Source organism: Barbus barbus (assembly GCF_936440315.1).
Source record: "Barbus barbus genome assembly, chromosome: 36".
Taxonomy (NCBI): Eukaryota; Metazoa; Chordata; class Actinopteri; order Cypriniformes; family Cyprinidae; genus Barbus; species Barbus barbus.
In genome coordinates, this window is record NC_136714.1 from 19,712,348 (window position 1) to 19,729,936 (window position 17,589).

Consider the following 17,589-nt stretch of genomic DNA (forward strand, 5'->3'; position numbering starts at 1 on the left):
ATTCATAGAGCTTGCTCCCATTAAAGACTGTGTGTGTGTTTTTCTGTGGCACAGCATGAAGCTGAACTCCAAATGAAGTCTCCACATTGTCTGACTGTTTCCTGTGTTCCCCGAGAGGAGCCATTTACAGATTTTCACACGCTCCTACCCAAGATGCTAGAGTGTGTATGTGTGATTGGACATGTTCTGTGGTTTAGGTAGAGTTCACGAGTTTCAGTATGTGTGTGACTTGCGTATTACATCAAAAGGGCAGCTGTGGTGTCAAAGTATGCAGTGTTTTGAAATAAATTTTGCATATGTTGCAGAGCTGTATGTGTTTGTGACCTCATTCCCGTAAAGTTATTACAAAGGTGAAACATCGCTACATTGAATCATCTGATTTACTTCAATTTCCCCCCTTGTAGGAGCAGTGCTATATATATTATATATATATATAGTGCTATTATATATGTATATATGCAAATTAATTACATTAAATGAATGCTGTGTGTGTGTGTACATTCCACCGCAAGCGCACGTGAGCACAGCTTTACAGAAACTCGCTGATATGATCACAGAGAGTGAGCAACAACACCCGGACTCTGTTTTAATCATTCTCTGGGACTTTAATAAAGCAAATCTCTCCCGTGAACTGCCAAAATACAGACAGCACATCACATGTCCCACCAGAGACAGTAATATACTGGATCACTGTTACACAACAATAAAGGATGCATATTACTTGGTTCCACGAGCAGCTTTAGGACTCTCTGATCACTGTTTGATTCATCTTACTCCGTCCTACTGGCAGAAACTTAAATCTGCAAAGCCTGTATTAAGAACTGTTAAAAGATGGACTAATGAAACAGAGCGGGACTTACAAGCCTGTTTCTCTCTCACTGATTGGAGTGTTTTTGAAGCCGCTGCCATCGATCTGGGCGAGCTCACAGAGGCTGTAACATCTTATATCAGTTTCTGTGAGGATATGTGCATTCCTACCAGGACTCATCTAATCTACAACAATGACAAACCATGGTTCACTGCAAAACTCAGAAAGCTCCGTCAGGCCAAAGAAGATGCTTACAGAAAGGGGGATAAAGTATTTTATAAACAGGCCAAATACACACTGGAAAAGGAGATCAAAGTGGCAAAGAGGAATTATTCTGACAAGCTATGGAAAAAATTATCTTCAGTGTGGAAAGGAATGAAGGACATCACCAGTTACAAGTCACCATCCCCCAGTGCTCTGGAGAATCAACACCTGGCAGACGACTTGTCTGACGACTTAACAAGTTTTATTGTCGGTTTGAAAAATCACCCCACACCCACCCTGAACACCTCTCCACACAACCATTAACACCTCCAGCAACCCTCCTCTCCCCCACACCTACAATTCAGATCAGTGAAGAAGATATGTGCCAGGTCTTCAGGAAGAACAAAAGAAGGAAAGCACCAGGCCCAGACGGTGTGTCACCAGCCTGCCTAAAAATATGTGCTGTCCAGCTGGCCCCCATCTTCACACAGATCTTCAACAGGTCACTGGAGTTGTGCGAAGTCCCCTCATGCTTCAAAAGCTCCACCATCATCCCCGTCCCAAAGAAACCCAAAATTACTGGACTTAATGACTACAGACCTGCGGCCCTAACGTCTGTAGCCATGAAATCATTTGAAAGACTTGTTTTGGCTTATCTGAAGGACATCACCGGACCCTTACTGGACCACCTGCAGTTTGCCTACAGAGCAAACAGGTCTGTGGATGATGCAGTCAACATGGGACTGCACTTCACCCTGCAGTATCTGGACAGACCAGGGACTTATGTGAGGATCCTGTTTGTGGACTTCAGCTCCGCTTTTAACACCATCATGGAAACCCTTCAGAATAAACTAACCCAGTTCTCCATCCCCATCAGTGGATCACCAGCTTCCTGACAGACAGACAGCAGTTAGTAAAGCTTAGTAAATTCACATTCAGCACTCGTACCATCAGCACTGGAGCTCCTCAGGGCTGTGTACTCTCCCCACTGCTCTTCTCCCTCTACACCAACGACTTCACCTCTAAAGACCCCTCTGTCAAGCTCCTCATCCAGGACGGTGACGAGTCTACTTACAGACAGGAGGTTAAGGAGCTGGCTGTCTGGTGCAGTCTTAACAACCTGGAGCTTAACACGTTCAAAACTGTGGAGATGATTGTCGACTTCAGGAGAGACCCCCCTGCTCTCCCCCCACTCACCATCATGAACAGCACTGTGACTGCAGTGGAGCCATTCAGATTGCTGGGCACCACCATCTCCCAGGACCTGAAGTGGGATATTCACATAGACTCCATTGTCAGAAAGGCGGGCAGAGGCTGTACTTTCTTCGCCAGCTGAGGAAGTTCAACCTGCCACAGGAGCTGCTGAAACAATTCTACTCTGCCATCATTGAATCCATCCTCTGCACTTCAATAACTGTCTGGTTCAGCTCAGCTACCAAATCTGACCTCAGAAGACTACGGAGAGTAGTCCGGACTGCTGAGCGAATCATTGGTACAACCCTCCCCACTCTCCAAGAGCTGTACTTATCCAGAGTGAGCAAAAGGGCTGGTAAAATCACTCTGGACCCCTCACACCCAGCACACTCCCTCTTTGAACTGTTACCGTCTGGTCGACGCTACAGAGCTCTGAGCACCAGAACGACCAGACACAGGAACAATTTCTTCCCTCAGGCAATCCATCTCATGAACACTCAACAATAAACGTGGAACACACAACTATAATACATTATCCATTCACTCACTCACTCACTTTCTAATTTGCACATACTTGACCTGTACATATTATACTATATTATATATTGTTTTTGCTGCTTTGTACATTACCTATTTGGATATTATTCTTTTATTATCTGTGTCCTGTCCTGTTGCTGTCTTTCTGTTGCACTGTGGAGCTTCTGTCACTACAACAAATTCCTTCTGTTTAAACATACTTGGCCAATAAAGCTCATTCTGATATATGTATGTATGTGTGTGTGTATATGTGTATATATGTATTTGTATTTATGTATTTATTTATTTATTTTTTACACTCATAAATATAATATATGATTTGGTTAAATAAATGTAATCTAGAATAAAAAATATTATTTTATTGTACACTATTACACTAATAAATATAACGATTAAATTTAATATATAATAAAATATTAAAAAAACTATTGTATATAATTTTTATTATATACTATATTATTACTACACTAATAAACAATATATAATTTAGTTTAATAAATATAATATAAGAAAAAAATATTTAAATGTCACGTCACGAAAGTCTGCTGAATGCTTCTGAAAATTCCACTTTACCACAGGAGTAAATCTATTTAAAAATAGAAATTGCATATATTGTTCATGCAGGTGGCATGTGTTTAAATCAAGTTTACAACATTCCTGTGCTTTGAATTAAAACAACAAAAATATAAAATAAACCAATCATTCTCCTCTTTTGATGAGCCTGTGTCCTTGTGCAGCATGTTTATCATGTGCATCCTGTAAGTATAATGCATAAAAGACTGGAATCTGCAGATAATTTGAGGCACATGATTCCATAAGGTTCCTGTTCCGGACTACTGGAAATAATGAAGAACGGTGTGTCGTCCCTTAACCGACAGCTCTGATAGAAATCATCTGTTACGTACAGGGGGAAAAAACTCCTGCCTGTCCGTCAATTCCAATCATCATACATAATGAAACGCACTTTACAGCATGTAGTACGGATGTAGCCCTAATTGAACATGTACACACACGCTGCAAACACCAGTGACTGACAGCCTTATCGTACTGTAACCCCAAACAATAAAACCTGTGAGACCCTATTGTCAACTAGCCAAGATTGTGCTAGTGTGTGTGTGTGTATGACAGAGATCTGCCTGTCCACATGTGAAAACAGGCACTTTTAAACAATGAAGATTTCATGTTCTCGGCTAATAGTTTAGAGCTGGCAGTGAGCATTGTAAACTCGAGTCGTTTAACTGTAGCAAAGGAAGCCAGCACACTTAACGCTTTCATTCAGGCCAAAGATTTCTTTGAACTGTTGTGTGCTTTCGTTGTTTATTGTATGCCGCCACTGGCATTAACTGGTTCATTCATGAGCTCTTGTGTGACCACCGCTCTTGGTTACGTTTACTTTGGTCAGCCATTCAAACAAAACTCATTCATTCTTTCTCTACCGTTCATTCATCACATATAGGGTTGTAACGATATACCGTATGAAGGTCTATCGCGGTTTGAACGTACACAATTATCATACCGTAAACATTTGCATATCTACGGTTTAAAAAAAAATATATATAATAATCTCACCCGCGCATATGCAATTTATTTCGGCTGCTTCACTCTGCTGAAATGACAGAGACAGAGATTGTATCTAATCTCCATCCCCCGCCGAAAAAAAGTGTAATTTTGCATTATGGGAATATTTTGGATATTAAAAAAAAAACACAAACGTGGGGTTGTCCTTGAGGATGAATCCAATTTGCAAAAAATGTGGACGCAAAGTGGCAATACATCCAACATGTTCGCTCATATTCACAGACACCATGATCCCTCCGTGCAGATAAAGGTATGTCGCATTTATAACCAGTTATAAGGCCGTATAATTTCCGTGATGCAGAGGGAATCCCGGTGCAGTCGTGAACATGGGATTTACAGAATAACATTAACGAGATTGTCACTTAAAACATGCAATCTGATGGATGGATAAATCAAAAGTAGATATGAGTGGTGCCGTTTTATCTACTACATACTGAAGTATGCATGCATGACACTAATGGTGTTTTCAGCGTCTATATAAACATGAACATCAGCAGATCTGCTCTGACAGAAAACCAGTTTTATTTGAGAGAAACCATTGTCAAATACACTAAACTCAAAGGTCTGCTACAACCCGTCAAAATAAAAGTTCAATTTAACTTGAAGTCCTGACAGAACTAAATGAGCATTGTACAATGTACTTAAGTTATGACAACAATAATGATATTCTTTATAATTAATTTATTTAAACATTTTTTTTAAGGAATATCATGTTTGTCCATGTTTTAACTTAGAATAGCCTACCTCTGTTGTGCAGCACTTTGCCAAAAATAAAAGTTGTTAAATTTTCATTTGATAACATTTTAAAACATTAATTAAAATTTTAAAGTGTGATATAGATATACATAAGGTTTACAGCTTTATTTTGTAATAGTTTACAAAATGTGTGTGTATATATATATATATATATATATATATATATATATATATATATATAGGAACCCCCATGTTTTGTGGTCATTATGTTTTGCTTTTAATTATGGGTAAGACTTCTGGTTCATGTCTATTTTCCAGCTCTATCATTTAAAACTTTCTTTCTGATATCTGGGATACTGCTATTTTGTTGAACTGCAACTTGCTTCCATATCATCTTCACCTGTCATTTACATTTATGCATTTAGCAGACGCTTTTATCCAAAGCGACTTACATTGCATTCAAGTTACAGTTTTTACATTTTATCAGCTCTTGCTTTACCTGGGAATCGAACCCATGACCTTGGCATTGCTAGCGCCATGCTCTACTATTTGAGCTATAGGAAAGCCTATAGGAAAGCCTTGCATATTCCTTGCATATTCCAAGTCATTCCTTGCATATTCAACAATTATTCACTCAGACAGAAGGAAAAGTGCGTCCCCTCTGTTCCGAACGCACCACGCTGGTGAGCTGCCAGAGCAAAGTAAAGTAAAGTCGTGACGTATTGTCAAGTATGGTGACCCATACTCGAAATTTACCATGGTTTAACCCATCCAAGTGCACACACACAGCAGTGAGTAGTGAACAAATGCACACACACACACACACACCGTGAACACACACCCGGAGCAGTGGGCAGCCATGCTGCGGCGCCCGGGGAGCAGTTGGGGGTTCGGTGCTCAAGGGCACCTCAGTCGTGGTATTGAGGGTGGAGAGAGCGCTGGACATTCCCTCCCCCCACCTACAATTCCTGCCGGCCGGGGGCTCGAACTCGCAACCTTTCGATTACGAGTCCGACTCTCTAACCATTAGGCCACGACTTCCCCAAAGTGAATGTGGGTTTGGAGGACTCCCATCTTGGAGGTTAAGGTTACCATGCTGGTCTACGTCCTGACCACCTATTACAGGCCAAACCCTACCGCAGGCTGTCTGGACGCTGTGTGTGTGTGTGTGTGTGTGTGTGTGTGTGAGCATTTCCTTCTCATTTTTTGTGGAGGATGTTGTGGAGATAACTGAAATGCACAAGTTCGATTTGAACCAAGCGCAGACCTTGTAGTCTTAACCAGATTTCGCTGCTGTTTCCTCCTGTATAAATGAATTGCCTGGGAAAGCAGGAAGCCAGTTTGCATTGAGTTTGTTCTGGTCTTATCTTAGTTCTTACCGGTCATGCCTACCGGGTGACCCTCGTCCCTCCGCTACTGACTGAGGCGCTTTTGTCATGGTTTACCAGCGGTTTATCAGGATAGTCTTGAAGCACTGATAATAGAGACAATAGTTCACTTTTAGCAGCGCTAGCTAATAAAAGCCAGACCACCGGTCCACAAAAGCATTTTTCAGTCGAGATTAGTTTTCTAAACAATGTTTGAGCTACAATAATTATTATTAGCATAAGATCTGTCTTTTCATGTAATTATTCAGACAGGATTAGATTGTAGTTTTTACTAAATTGTATATATTTGGGTGCTAATGTCTTCTGGATGTTTGCATCACTAAAAGTTAGTAAGCATGACTTTATGTATGTAAAGTTTATATATTTTGTAAGTACATGATCTGACATCTTTTATTAATTTTGAATTATTTTTAACAATGAAACTTTGTTAGGGCTCAAAAATAAGGCCAATGTAAGTGAGTTCTGGTCGGTTTATGAAACTGTGGCTTTCACAATAGGGTCAGCACTGTTTTGTTTTATTATTATTATTATTATTTAACTTATGACTGTATCTTAAGTACATACATTAGTAATGTTTTGCTATGCGTGCTATCATTTAAAAAAATATGTTATTGCTGTCTTCCTGAAAAATCAAAGTTAAAAAAATTTATAAAATGCTTATTTCCAGCTGTCTTTATAAAGATAACTAAAAGGTGCAATAGGTGATTGTCTTCAGAAACATTTTTTGTTTTTCTGGTTGAAAGTCTCTTCACATCCTGATAGCAATCATTAAGTTAAGTGGTCTAAATGTAATTATCTGTATTTATATATTCTGTGCAAGGTGTAGGACCAAGAAATGTTCGTCCAATCAAAATGCTCGGTCTGATTGGATGATGTCAACATGTGTATTTGCATACCTCTGCACACCCTGTTTGCGCAGACACGATAGGTCATCAGCGCGTTCACGTACGCTATGCAGTCAGAGCAAGAATGCCAGCCTAATCTTCCTTCCTCTTATTGTAGTAACTTTACTAACTGTGCTATGAAGTTTTCTCACCGGTGAATCACACATGATGTAGCCCAGCGGTTCCCAATTCCAGTCCTCGCACCCCCCCCGCTCTGCATATTTTGCATGTCTCGCTTAGTTAACACTGATTCAGATAACCAGCTCGTTAGAAGAGAGCTCCGGGCATGAACTTTGTTACAATTGACATGCTCCCTACACAGTGTTCATTGGTCCCTACTCCCTGAGCAGGGAAAATCTGTTGAAGTTTTTCACTTCGGAACATTCACTCACGGATTTACGCTGCACAGCGTCTTCACATACAGACGAAACTTACTAGAGAAGTGTGAAATAATATACCTCTGTAAATAAATACCATTTAAATTCACGTATCGCACACTTTAATGCCCTTTGTACGGAGCATATGCTTTGAACTGGAATCATGGCGGAATATCTGGTGATGACGTCCACTTCGCAGAGCACTTATGACTTGCGGTCGAACAGAACAAACATTGGACGTGATAAGATATACATATGAAATGTACAGAGCGGGGAGGGCGCGAGGACTGTAATTGGGAACCGTTGATGTAGCCTATTGTAGTAATTTAATGTTGTCTCTGGTATTCTGCTCTTTGAGCGTATGTGTGTTCAGGGGGCCTGGCTTTGGTCGGTGATTGCAGGGAGGGTGGGACGTTCGCTTTCAGTGCTATCAGGCTAAAGTTAGCATTATCTGAGATCACCTTTAAGACTGTTTCTGTGGCCCAGGGTCATATTTGGTCATACAAAGATGTCGTAAGCGGCAGTAGCAAGATAGTTTAACATTTCCGGGTGACCCGGGAGTTGCTGTCGACTTTATTTCAGTGTAGTGACGTATTTCCAGCAGAAACGGAATATTGAATAGAGGGCAGGGTTTTATTTCAGCGCTCCTCCTCTCTGTCTCTCACTCGTAGCAACCTAACGGTCGGAGGGGTGTGTTTAAGGATATTCTGCCCAAGCCGTCAAATTGACATCATCAAAAAAGGAACGCCATTCCAGAGCGGAAGTAAATGTTCAGATTTTGTTTAAAGATTACCAAAACAAACTATTTTTCTCAGCAGATTAACTTGCACAGATTAATTCTTCACATCAAGACAAGCAATGTGCGATAGTAAAGTAAATAAAGTCAATTTTGATTTCATACTGACTTTAACTTTTGATGAAGGGGGAAAAAAAAACTAAATGTGTTGTGGGGGAAAATGTTATGTATTAAATAATATTAAAATGAGAAATAAATATGAAATGTTAAAAAAATAAAATTGTAATTAAATTATAGTAAAGGAAAATCTAAAATATATACATTTAATATTCGTAAAACAATTACATTTATAATTTGTCAAGGTCAGTAAAAATGAAGACAGACCAGCAGTAAAATGAATTGTTTAGACATGCTTGAAAATTAGATTGTATTGAGGTACAAGCAACATGGAAGTCACTGTATTTAAATATTTTTTTTTTTTACTAAAATTTACTAAAGGTGTGGCTATAATTGCAGAAGCACATAAAAAAAACGCACATTTTTTCATTCCAGCAAGTCATGTCATGAAGTCTAATGTTTAATGTTCCTTGTTTGTTAATCGTTTCACTATGAGCTGTCAGCAAGAAAGCTGACAAGTTAGTTCTAGTGCTGCTTTGGCATCCAGTGATTCACCAGATCTGGAATGTGCAGACACAGGAAGTGATGTAACTGCCCCCACAGCCTCCCCATATGTGCCTCTCCAAAGAAAAAAAAACAAAAAAAAAAAAAACACCACCTGTCCTGGGATCACACGTGTCGCCATGGAGACGTGGAGTTTCCATAGCATACGCGCACAAACGCAGTCAGAAAAAAGTGCGACTGCTTTTTAACGAGTGCTTGGCATAGACGTCTGTCAGACAGGCTCCACTGTCATTGGTGGGTGATGTCATTGGTAAATCAGTGAACTTTGACCCAGATGGGTTTGCATGTGCCAAGGGGCTCCAGAACAGGTGTCGGACATTAATGCAGCTACTAATTTTTCAGGCTGCAGCAACTGATACGTGTTCTTTTAGTCCCGTCTGGGAAAATTCAGTCTTTGCGGTATGTATGTGTGTTTGGGTGTAAAAGAGCGAGTACTGTAGCTCATTAGTGGGACTTTTAATGTTCCACTCGTCTGAATGGTTTCAGTGTGTCCGTTCAGAGTCAGGAATCTCTCTTCTTTCACTCGTCGTTCCTCTCTGCCATGCCTTCTCATGCGCCTGCCCTACATTTTGCGCCATTTCTGGGCTTCTCACACTCCGTCTATTGTATCTGTCCCCCTTCTCCTTTTCTTTTCAAATTCCTCCAGCACTCCATAGCCGTCGCTCTCTGACCCCACCTTCTGACGGCTGCGTCTAAATGGTGCGATTGTGCGTGTGTGTGCATGTGAACGTCTGTGGAAAGTCTGACGTGAGCGCGGCGAGAGTGTGGCTCGACAGCGCTGCTCAATCCAGGAAACTCCCTTAGAACAACAAGGCATGGCTGACATCCAGAGAGCTCCACTGGAGCCAAAGTTTGTCTCAGACTTCCCTCCAACACACACACATACTCGCTCAAGAAACTCTCACACATGCATTTGGTTCGCCTGCACTCATTTCATTGTCTCGAGTGGTTTTACTGTCTGTGTGGACACTCGATGGCATCTCGATTCGCCTGGAGGCTGATAGTCTCAGTCCGTCTTCCAACAAGAAGACTATTGTACCCTCCTCCGAGTTCCAAACATTGCATCTCCAACCCCAAATTGAGTTTGTTCTGTTTTTGAGTTGATTTACTGTGGCCGTTGTGATATTTCAGCTATTAAAGAGGGATTAGCGTTCAAGTCTGCGGTTTGACAATGCGGTATTTGTTGAGAACCATGTTTTACTGGTTGTGTTACACACTGTAGCACGTATCGCCTTATTCTCTAATACCCCTGGTCCTCTGTGGTGTCTTAATGCAGCTGTTCGGCTCTATTTGATACTAGTTTACAAGTAGCATTCTGCTGTTCTCCTCTGCGGTATGTCTTCTCTGATTGCTCTTCTGTTTTGGAAACCCTGTTGCTATTCTACAAATATTAGTACATAATATTAAGGTCAACATTTGAAGTTTTGCTGTTGCAGTTTGTCACCAGCATTGTAGCTTAACTTATTGACTAAACCATGAAAGGCACATGGAATCAGAGGCTACTGAATAGCATACTACTTTTGCTATGTAGTTACGTGCAGCATGAAATTTTTTGCATAGAATGCTCTGAAGATTTGCAAAAAAATGTGTAGTAGAAGTATATACTGCATGGGATAGTCCCACAATGCAATGCACTCAACGTGATACACTATCATTAAAAATATATATTTTTTAATACAATGTGAACGTATTCAATTGATCAAAAGTAACCACAAATACATTTAGAAATATTATAAAAGATTTCTGTTTCAAATAAATGCTCTTGAACTTTCTATTCATTCAAGAATCCTGTAAAAGTATGATGGTTTCCAAAAAAGAAAGAAAGAAAAACAGCTGTTTTCAACATTGATATTGATAAGAAATGTTTCTTGAGCACCAAATAAGCATATAAGAATAATTTCTGAAGGATCATGTGGAGTAATTGCAAATTTGTAATATAGCTTTGCAATCACAAGAATAATTTACATTTTTTACAACTTTACTGTTTTTACTACGTTTATGATCAAATAAATACAGCCTTAATGAGCATAAGTTTAATTATCATTAATGTATTATCATTTTTATTGACTCATTATTTGAATGGTCTTTAATGTTTTAATTCAAAAAGGCTTTTAAAAATGCTATTTTTAAATGTTCCGTGTCATCATTTGAGACAATAATGAAGCATGCTATTACTAGAATCTGTATAGTTTCATTTACAGTTTTCACAAATAATATACAGTACTCAGTGCGTTTTGCAAACACAACTACAAAAATAGGTCATTCAGAAAACAACAGTGCTCGTTATTGGTAAACAATGGTTGGCCAATCATAACAGTTTACATATTAAAATATTTCAGTGTTTGGTGTCATGGGCATTTGTTTACTTTTGTGTGAATGTCCATCCAGCATCAAAGCAAATCCACTGTCCTAAAAAAAAATTGTACATCAAGCTGTGATTTTTACAAGTTTACCATCTTTAATTACTCTGATCAAATTTAGCAATTTTACATGACGTGTTACATTATATTTTACTACTGAGAAAAGTAGCACAACCCATACTCTCCAGATGGAGCCGTGAGGTTTCAGTTAAATGCAAAGTGTTCAAGATAAAAGAGATGTGTGGGAATGCGTGTGTGTATATCAGAGCACATCCACATAGTGAGTGTCTAACAGACATGTTCAAAGAAGGCCAATGTGTGTGGGAGATGGAGAGAAGTATAGCAAGGGTTGTTCTTTATATGTGTGTTGGTTGCTTTTCATTCTTTCTTTGTATGTGTGTGTGTGTGTGTGTGTGTGTGTGTGTGTGTGTGTGTGTGAGAGAGAGTCAAATGAGAGAAAAGCAGAGATATTTGGGGGTCGTTGTGAGCAGACAGATGTATGTGTGTGTGATGGAGTCAACAGCAGCTCTGTATGGACTGTGCATGCGGAGCAGGAGTCTTCTACTTCAGACGAGCACTTTACTCGGTCCCTGAGGCACCCCTTCTTTCTTCTCCCTCTTTTCAGCGTGTCACAATGAGAAGGCCTCATTTACGGTTAAACAACACACTTTAGAGCCACCACTTCAAATGACCCACATTCTCCCAGACACACAACACCACCGCCATACACCTCAGCTGCAACTCGACACCACCGGCTCCATCTAACGGCCTACATTTCCCATTATCCTCCGAGACAAAAAGACAGAGATACCGAACTGACTGGCCATTGACCAGCATTGGGAACATTTGTTTATAGTGCCGTATTTGATGTTGAAAAGAAGCGCTTTTGTAGCATTTCCCCCTTAAAGTCCACTTATAATGTTAGTCAAGGTTTCTTGCACCAAAACAGTCATTATTTAGTTTTACATGACCATTTTCCACAGACCGTGTTCCAATTCAACAGGCTGTTTTTGCTACTGTACCTTTAAAAGTTTAAAATGACCATGCAGTTTTGCTACAGGGCAGCATATATAATACGTTTATTAAGATATCTGTTGTACACGTGCAGTTTTAAATGTGCATTGTCATATGGACAGTGAGCCTTTAATGAACTGATTGAAATGAAACTCAAAGTACAAAAAAGTAGAATCAAGTGAGTCAAATTGATTCAGTAACCATCACTGGTGGAGTGAATTCCATGAAGGATTCAACAATCTGATTCAAACATGAGATTTTTGAATGGTTAATTAAACTAATGAATCATAAGAATTACGGTATCTCCAAATGACAGATGAATTACTGCCTTTTGTCAACTACAAATTTTATTGGACTTGTTCTGTTCTCCCTTTTATAAGTTGACTAAATATGTATAATTATATGATTAGTTGCTTTTTATTTGCATTTAGCATTGTTTCCCACTCTTGTCGGTGACCTTGTCAAAACTTACTTACTTCCCACCATTTGAGAAATAGTTTTTTTTAGACGTTTACTGCTATTTCCATGGATCCCGCAGCACATTTAGAGTTCTGTGTATGTGCGTTTTGTAGGCCATTTCATTCTGGTCCTGGAAAAGACTGTCTCCTGCTCTGTTAATTTGCTTTGCTCTGCAGATGTGCACATCAGATGGTTTGAATTAAATGCTAGATTGCTCACACAAGGTCAGCTATGAGAACTCCGAATACCGCTCTTTTTGCCTCTGGAACTGAGAAAGAAAGGCTAAATGTGTGTGAAAGAGCATGCCTGCAGCCGTGTGAAAGTATAAAACTGGTATTTCTCTTGAAGAAACCTCTTATCTGCTGTTCTTCACTGACTTTTTTTTGTCTTGTGTGCCTCCACAGCCCCATAAGTAAAGCTCAAATACCTATTCATTAGCAACAATGGCCATAAATTAATTTATAAATGAAATTCAGATGAAGCATTTAACATTTAAGTCATTTGCAGTCTTTATTCCTGTGATATTTGTAATAATATTAACAAGAAGATGAGTACAGGCATCTGCTGTCTGAAGTGCTTATGGCAGTGTCATTTATTATTGTTTTTTTTTTTTTTTTTTTTTGAGTAACTGAATGCATCAGTGTGTTTACAAAATGCATCAAATATGAGATAAATATATTAATGTAATGACCTAACCTAATCCTAATATTTCCTAAAATATTAATAATATTTTTATATTGAATATTTAAGTCAACATTTCTGTTTTACACATTTAACAAAGTAAAACCAAAATATTTCCAAGTACCCACTGGGATGCATGAATGCAAGTAATCATAAATGCATATTGAAAAATTTCTCTCTCGTTTTCTAGGTCCCTATTATCGTTGCTTTGATTCATGTGGGTCATGGAGCGGCAGAGCTTGGGTTTGCAGGAGACCTCCAGAACCGCACAGCAAGACTGCTGAACTGCATGGAGAACCAGGAATACCCTCACATGGGCTTCTGCTGCAAGAACTGTGAAGCTGGTAAGTAGCAGTGAAGATCCATCTCTGACGTTCCTGTCAAACCGTGAGAACTTCCCTTGTAAAGGCCAGTATTGTAAACACGCATGACTCAACTCGCTCAAAGCAAAGATTTTAAAGTAAATTAAAGCATACACTGGTTTTCAAGATGTTTAAAAAGGCTTTCTAGGCTATGTTGATTAGGCGACATCTGTCAGTGTTGCTATTAAGAGTATTATTCTCTGATGAAAATTCGAACAGAAACAAAATGGTTATTTTATAGAGCAGTCTTCGTTAGCTCAGCATTCTTATTTGTAAAACTCTGGTTCAACAGAGAGCTGTGTCTGTTGAGAGGTATTGTGAAGTTTGTGTTGAAGGAGGTGTTTGGAGATCCAGAATGACAGGAATGGAGGCCTGTGTTTCGCTCTCTGCAAACATAAAGCACACATGAAGCAGCTTAAATCACCAAACCGCCTGATGGGAATTAAACACAAAATATACAATTTGGAAAAATAGTATTGGGAATTACAGTGAGAATGTGGAATGTAATAAAACTGTTCATTTTTGTATAGTTTTTCTAATAAGCCCATGATAATCACAGGATGGTTTCTCATTACCATTGTTAAAACCATATAAAACAAGATATAATGAGAGAATTAAATATATAATATCGTTAATATAAAACGAGCATTTTTTTAATGAGAAATAATGGCATAACAACCCTTCACTTTAAATTAAAGTTTAAATGGTTACTTAAAATGTTTTCATATGAGAAATGCTTGAGATCTAATGTCTGTCACATTGTTTTTTCCATTCACAGGCACTTATGTGAAACAAAAGTGTAGCAGTGACCAGGTGAAGGGCATTTGCGCTCCATGTGAGGTGGGCACGTATGCCGAACACCCCACAGGCATGGATCAGTGTCTGCAGTGCAGCCAGTGCCACAGAGGTAACAATCTCCTCTTTCCTCTCCAAACCAGCCATTTCACAATACATCTAATTATGAGTTAATATAAATGTAAAAGGCAAGGCCAGATCGTTCTCTTATAGTTGTTTAAAGTAAGTGTTTATGAGTCAGGCCTGTGACTGGCACTTGGAGGTACAGAAATCTCAACCTTCTGCTTTTGTAATTGATTGTTGAGTTTTCCAGTAGACAGCCATCTGTAGTCTGCAGTGACTCTCTAGAGAAGCAGAGCACTCAGGAATGTAGCATTTATACATCTCGAATGAATAATGGAACACACATGGTCCTTGGCATGCTGGGAAGGCAGCAACACAACCCATTGCTGGTGACTACTGGACAAACAATTAACTTCTGAATCTGCTGTCGGAAAACATAAATTAGAAAAAAAAAAAAATCTCAGAGATGACCGCTGTACTGGCATCAGAATTATTTGCTTTTGGAAATTCAGAATCGCCTTTTGTACAGGATAGAAAAATGTGCGGCATACTGTGAGACGGAACATCTAAAGCACATTGAACCCATTGCAGAAAGCTCTGCTGTGACGGCCCATTCTTCTGCAAAGCTATTTAGTCTGTCTCTGGTTCCTATGAAGTCAAAGCCATCCATTAAAGTGCTGTTTATTTTGATTGGACAGCCACATTTACTGTTTATTAAATCATTTGATTTACCTAAATATGTTTTCCCACAAGACCCTACTGCTTGTTCAGATCCAAACTCTGTTGTAAACACTACATATTCGTATAAACAAAATCTCGCTCACCCGTTTAGATAATGAACCTCCCATAGGATTCTCAAGAGGACAGGGACATATGCAGGCCCCATGAATAGAGCCGAGTCTAGTGTTTCCTGTGCTGGACACCTCACTCCTGGGAATCTGATCTCCTAATGTTACACGTCCTGGGTGTGGCCCCACTCCTGTGTTCTTTCACTAACCATTTGTGTGTGTATGAATGACTGATCTATCCTCTAGTTTATGTGCACCTTTGTGTCTCTTGTCCAGGTTTGTGTGCATGCGTGTGTTTTAGGATGATGCAGGGCGTGCCTGTATCATGTGGCGTCTTGTTCGCCTGTCGGTATCAATTTTTCACAATTAATCACTCCCAGGTTAGCCCTTCTGCTTGCCGAGTCATGAGGGTGTGTTGATTAAGACTTTCCATGCAGTTTAGCTGTTCTCCTGAGGCAGATATTAGTTGTACTGAATGCCAAGTGAATCTGATTCTGGACTTAAACTGGATCTGTGTTGACTGAACATTTGTCCAATCATTCATTTAAACACAAATCTTTTTTTATCTAATTTTGGACTGAATCTAGATAGGGATCTGGATTTATCCTAAATGTAAACATCTTATGTTATCTTGCAGAGGTGCATTTCAGATGCCGTCTTAGAAATTAGTTTGAACAATAATGCTATAAATCTTTTTTTTTTTTTATTTAAATTTGAATTTAATCTGGATCAGGGTCTGGATTTATCCAAAATGTAAACCTCTTATTTTACCCTGGAGATGTGCATTTTAGCTGGCTTAGAGATTAGTTTTAACAATAATACTGTGAATTTTGTTTTTATCTAAATTTGGATTGAATCTGGATCAGGATCTGGATTTATCTAAAATGTATATACAGTAATTAATTTTACCTTGTAGAGGTGCACTTTTACTGTCTTCTGAGGCAGATATTAGTTTTAAAAATGCATACATTTGTATTAATCTAAATTTGTATTAAATCTGTAAATGGGTCAGGATTTATCTGATATTAACCCTTCATTTCATAATTTCTCTGAGACAGGTGCTAGTTGTAATGATAATATATATATAGGGTCTGGTTTAAATCTAGCTCTGGATTGTTCTCTTAGCATATGGGTTGAGTCTGGATTGATGCAATCATTCAGGTCACCCCTCTGATGTGTGTTAAGACTTTCTATTCCAGCTGTTCTCAGAGACAGATGTTAGTAGTAACAGAGAGACTCTAAATCATTCTCTCTGAATCTGAATCAAACCTGGATTGATCCAACATTCATTGCATTGAACTGTTTGCTGAGGCAAAAACCATTAGGTCCATTGCTTCCCTCCCATTTGTTCTGATTTCTTCATCCTTTCCTCCCTCACCTTTTTGCTTCTCTTCCTCCTTTTACAGATCAGATCATGGTTGCAGAATGCACCGAAACAAGCAACACCAAGTGTGAATGCAAACCCGGTACCTTCTGCCTGCCGGACGAGCCCTGTGAAGTTTGCAAGAAATGCACCAAGTGAGTTCCTCCTTTCCTCTGGAACGTGCTCTTCCCATTTGACCTCTGATCTGCAGCACAACACCCAGATGAAAGCAGACAGCTCTGACACTCCCAACTTCTATTCTCTTAACCTTTCAGCCCAAGCCTCTGCTTTAGATCACCACATCCAATGAGTCAGATCCCTTTCCTACTGATTCACTCTCTCCACCTTTAACCCCTGAGGCTATTACTGTGCTATTCATAATGACAATCATTTAAAGATACCTATTTTAGGCCTTTGGCGTCACACCTTTTCTAAAAGGCATATTTTTGACTGTGGTTTTGCAGGTGCAAAGCTGATGAGGAAGAAGTGAGCCGTTGCACTGCGACATCCAATACGAAGTGCAGGAAGCGAAATTCTCCTCCGACAGAAGGTCCAACGGATGAGCCTTTGGCATCAGATAACAATGTTACTACAGGTAAGGCAAGCATATGCATAAGAAAA

At 39.4% G+C, this 17,589-nt stretch overlaps 1 protein-coding gene across 1 annotated transcript in view; it reads left to right on the forward strand.

Moving 5' to 3' along the window:
• Positions 1 to 17,589, forward strand: part of LOC306856112 (uncharacterized protein) — a 28,542-nt gene that overhangs the window by 6,317 nt on the left and 4,636 nt on the right. Inside the window, exons 2-5 of the mRNA XM_079395138.1 lie at positions 13,788 to 13,941; positions 14,738 to 14,866; positions 17,012 to 17,123; positions 17,433 to 17,563. Coding sequence (XP_079251264.1) covers positions 13,788 to 13,941; positions 14,738 to 14,866; positions 17,012 to 17,123; positions 17,433 to 17,563 — 526 coding nt within the window. The remainder of the gene's footprint in view (positions 1 to 13,787; positions 13,942 to 14,737; positions 14,867 to 17,011; positions 17,124 to 17,432; positions 17,564 to 17,589) is intronic.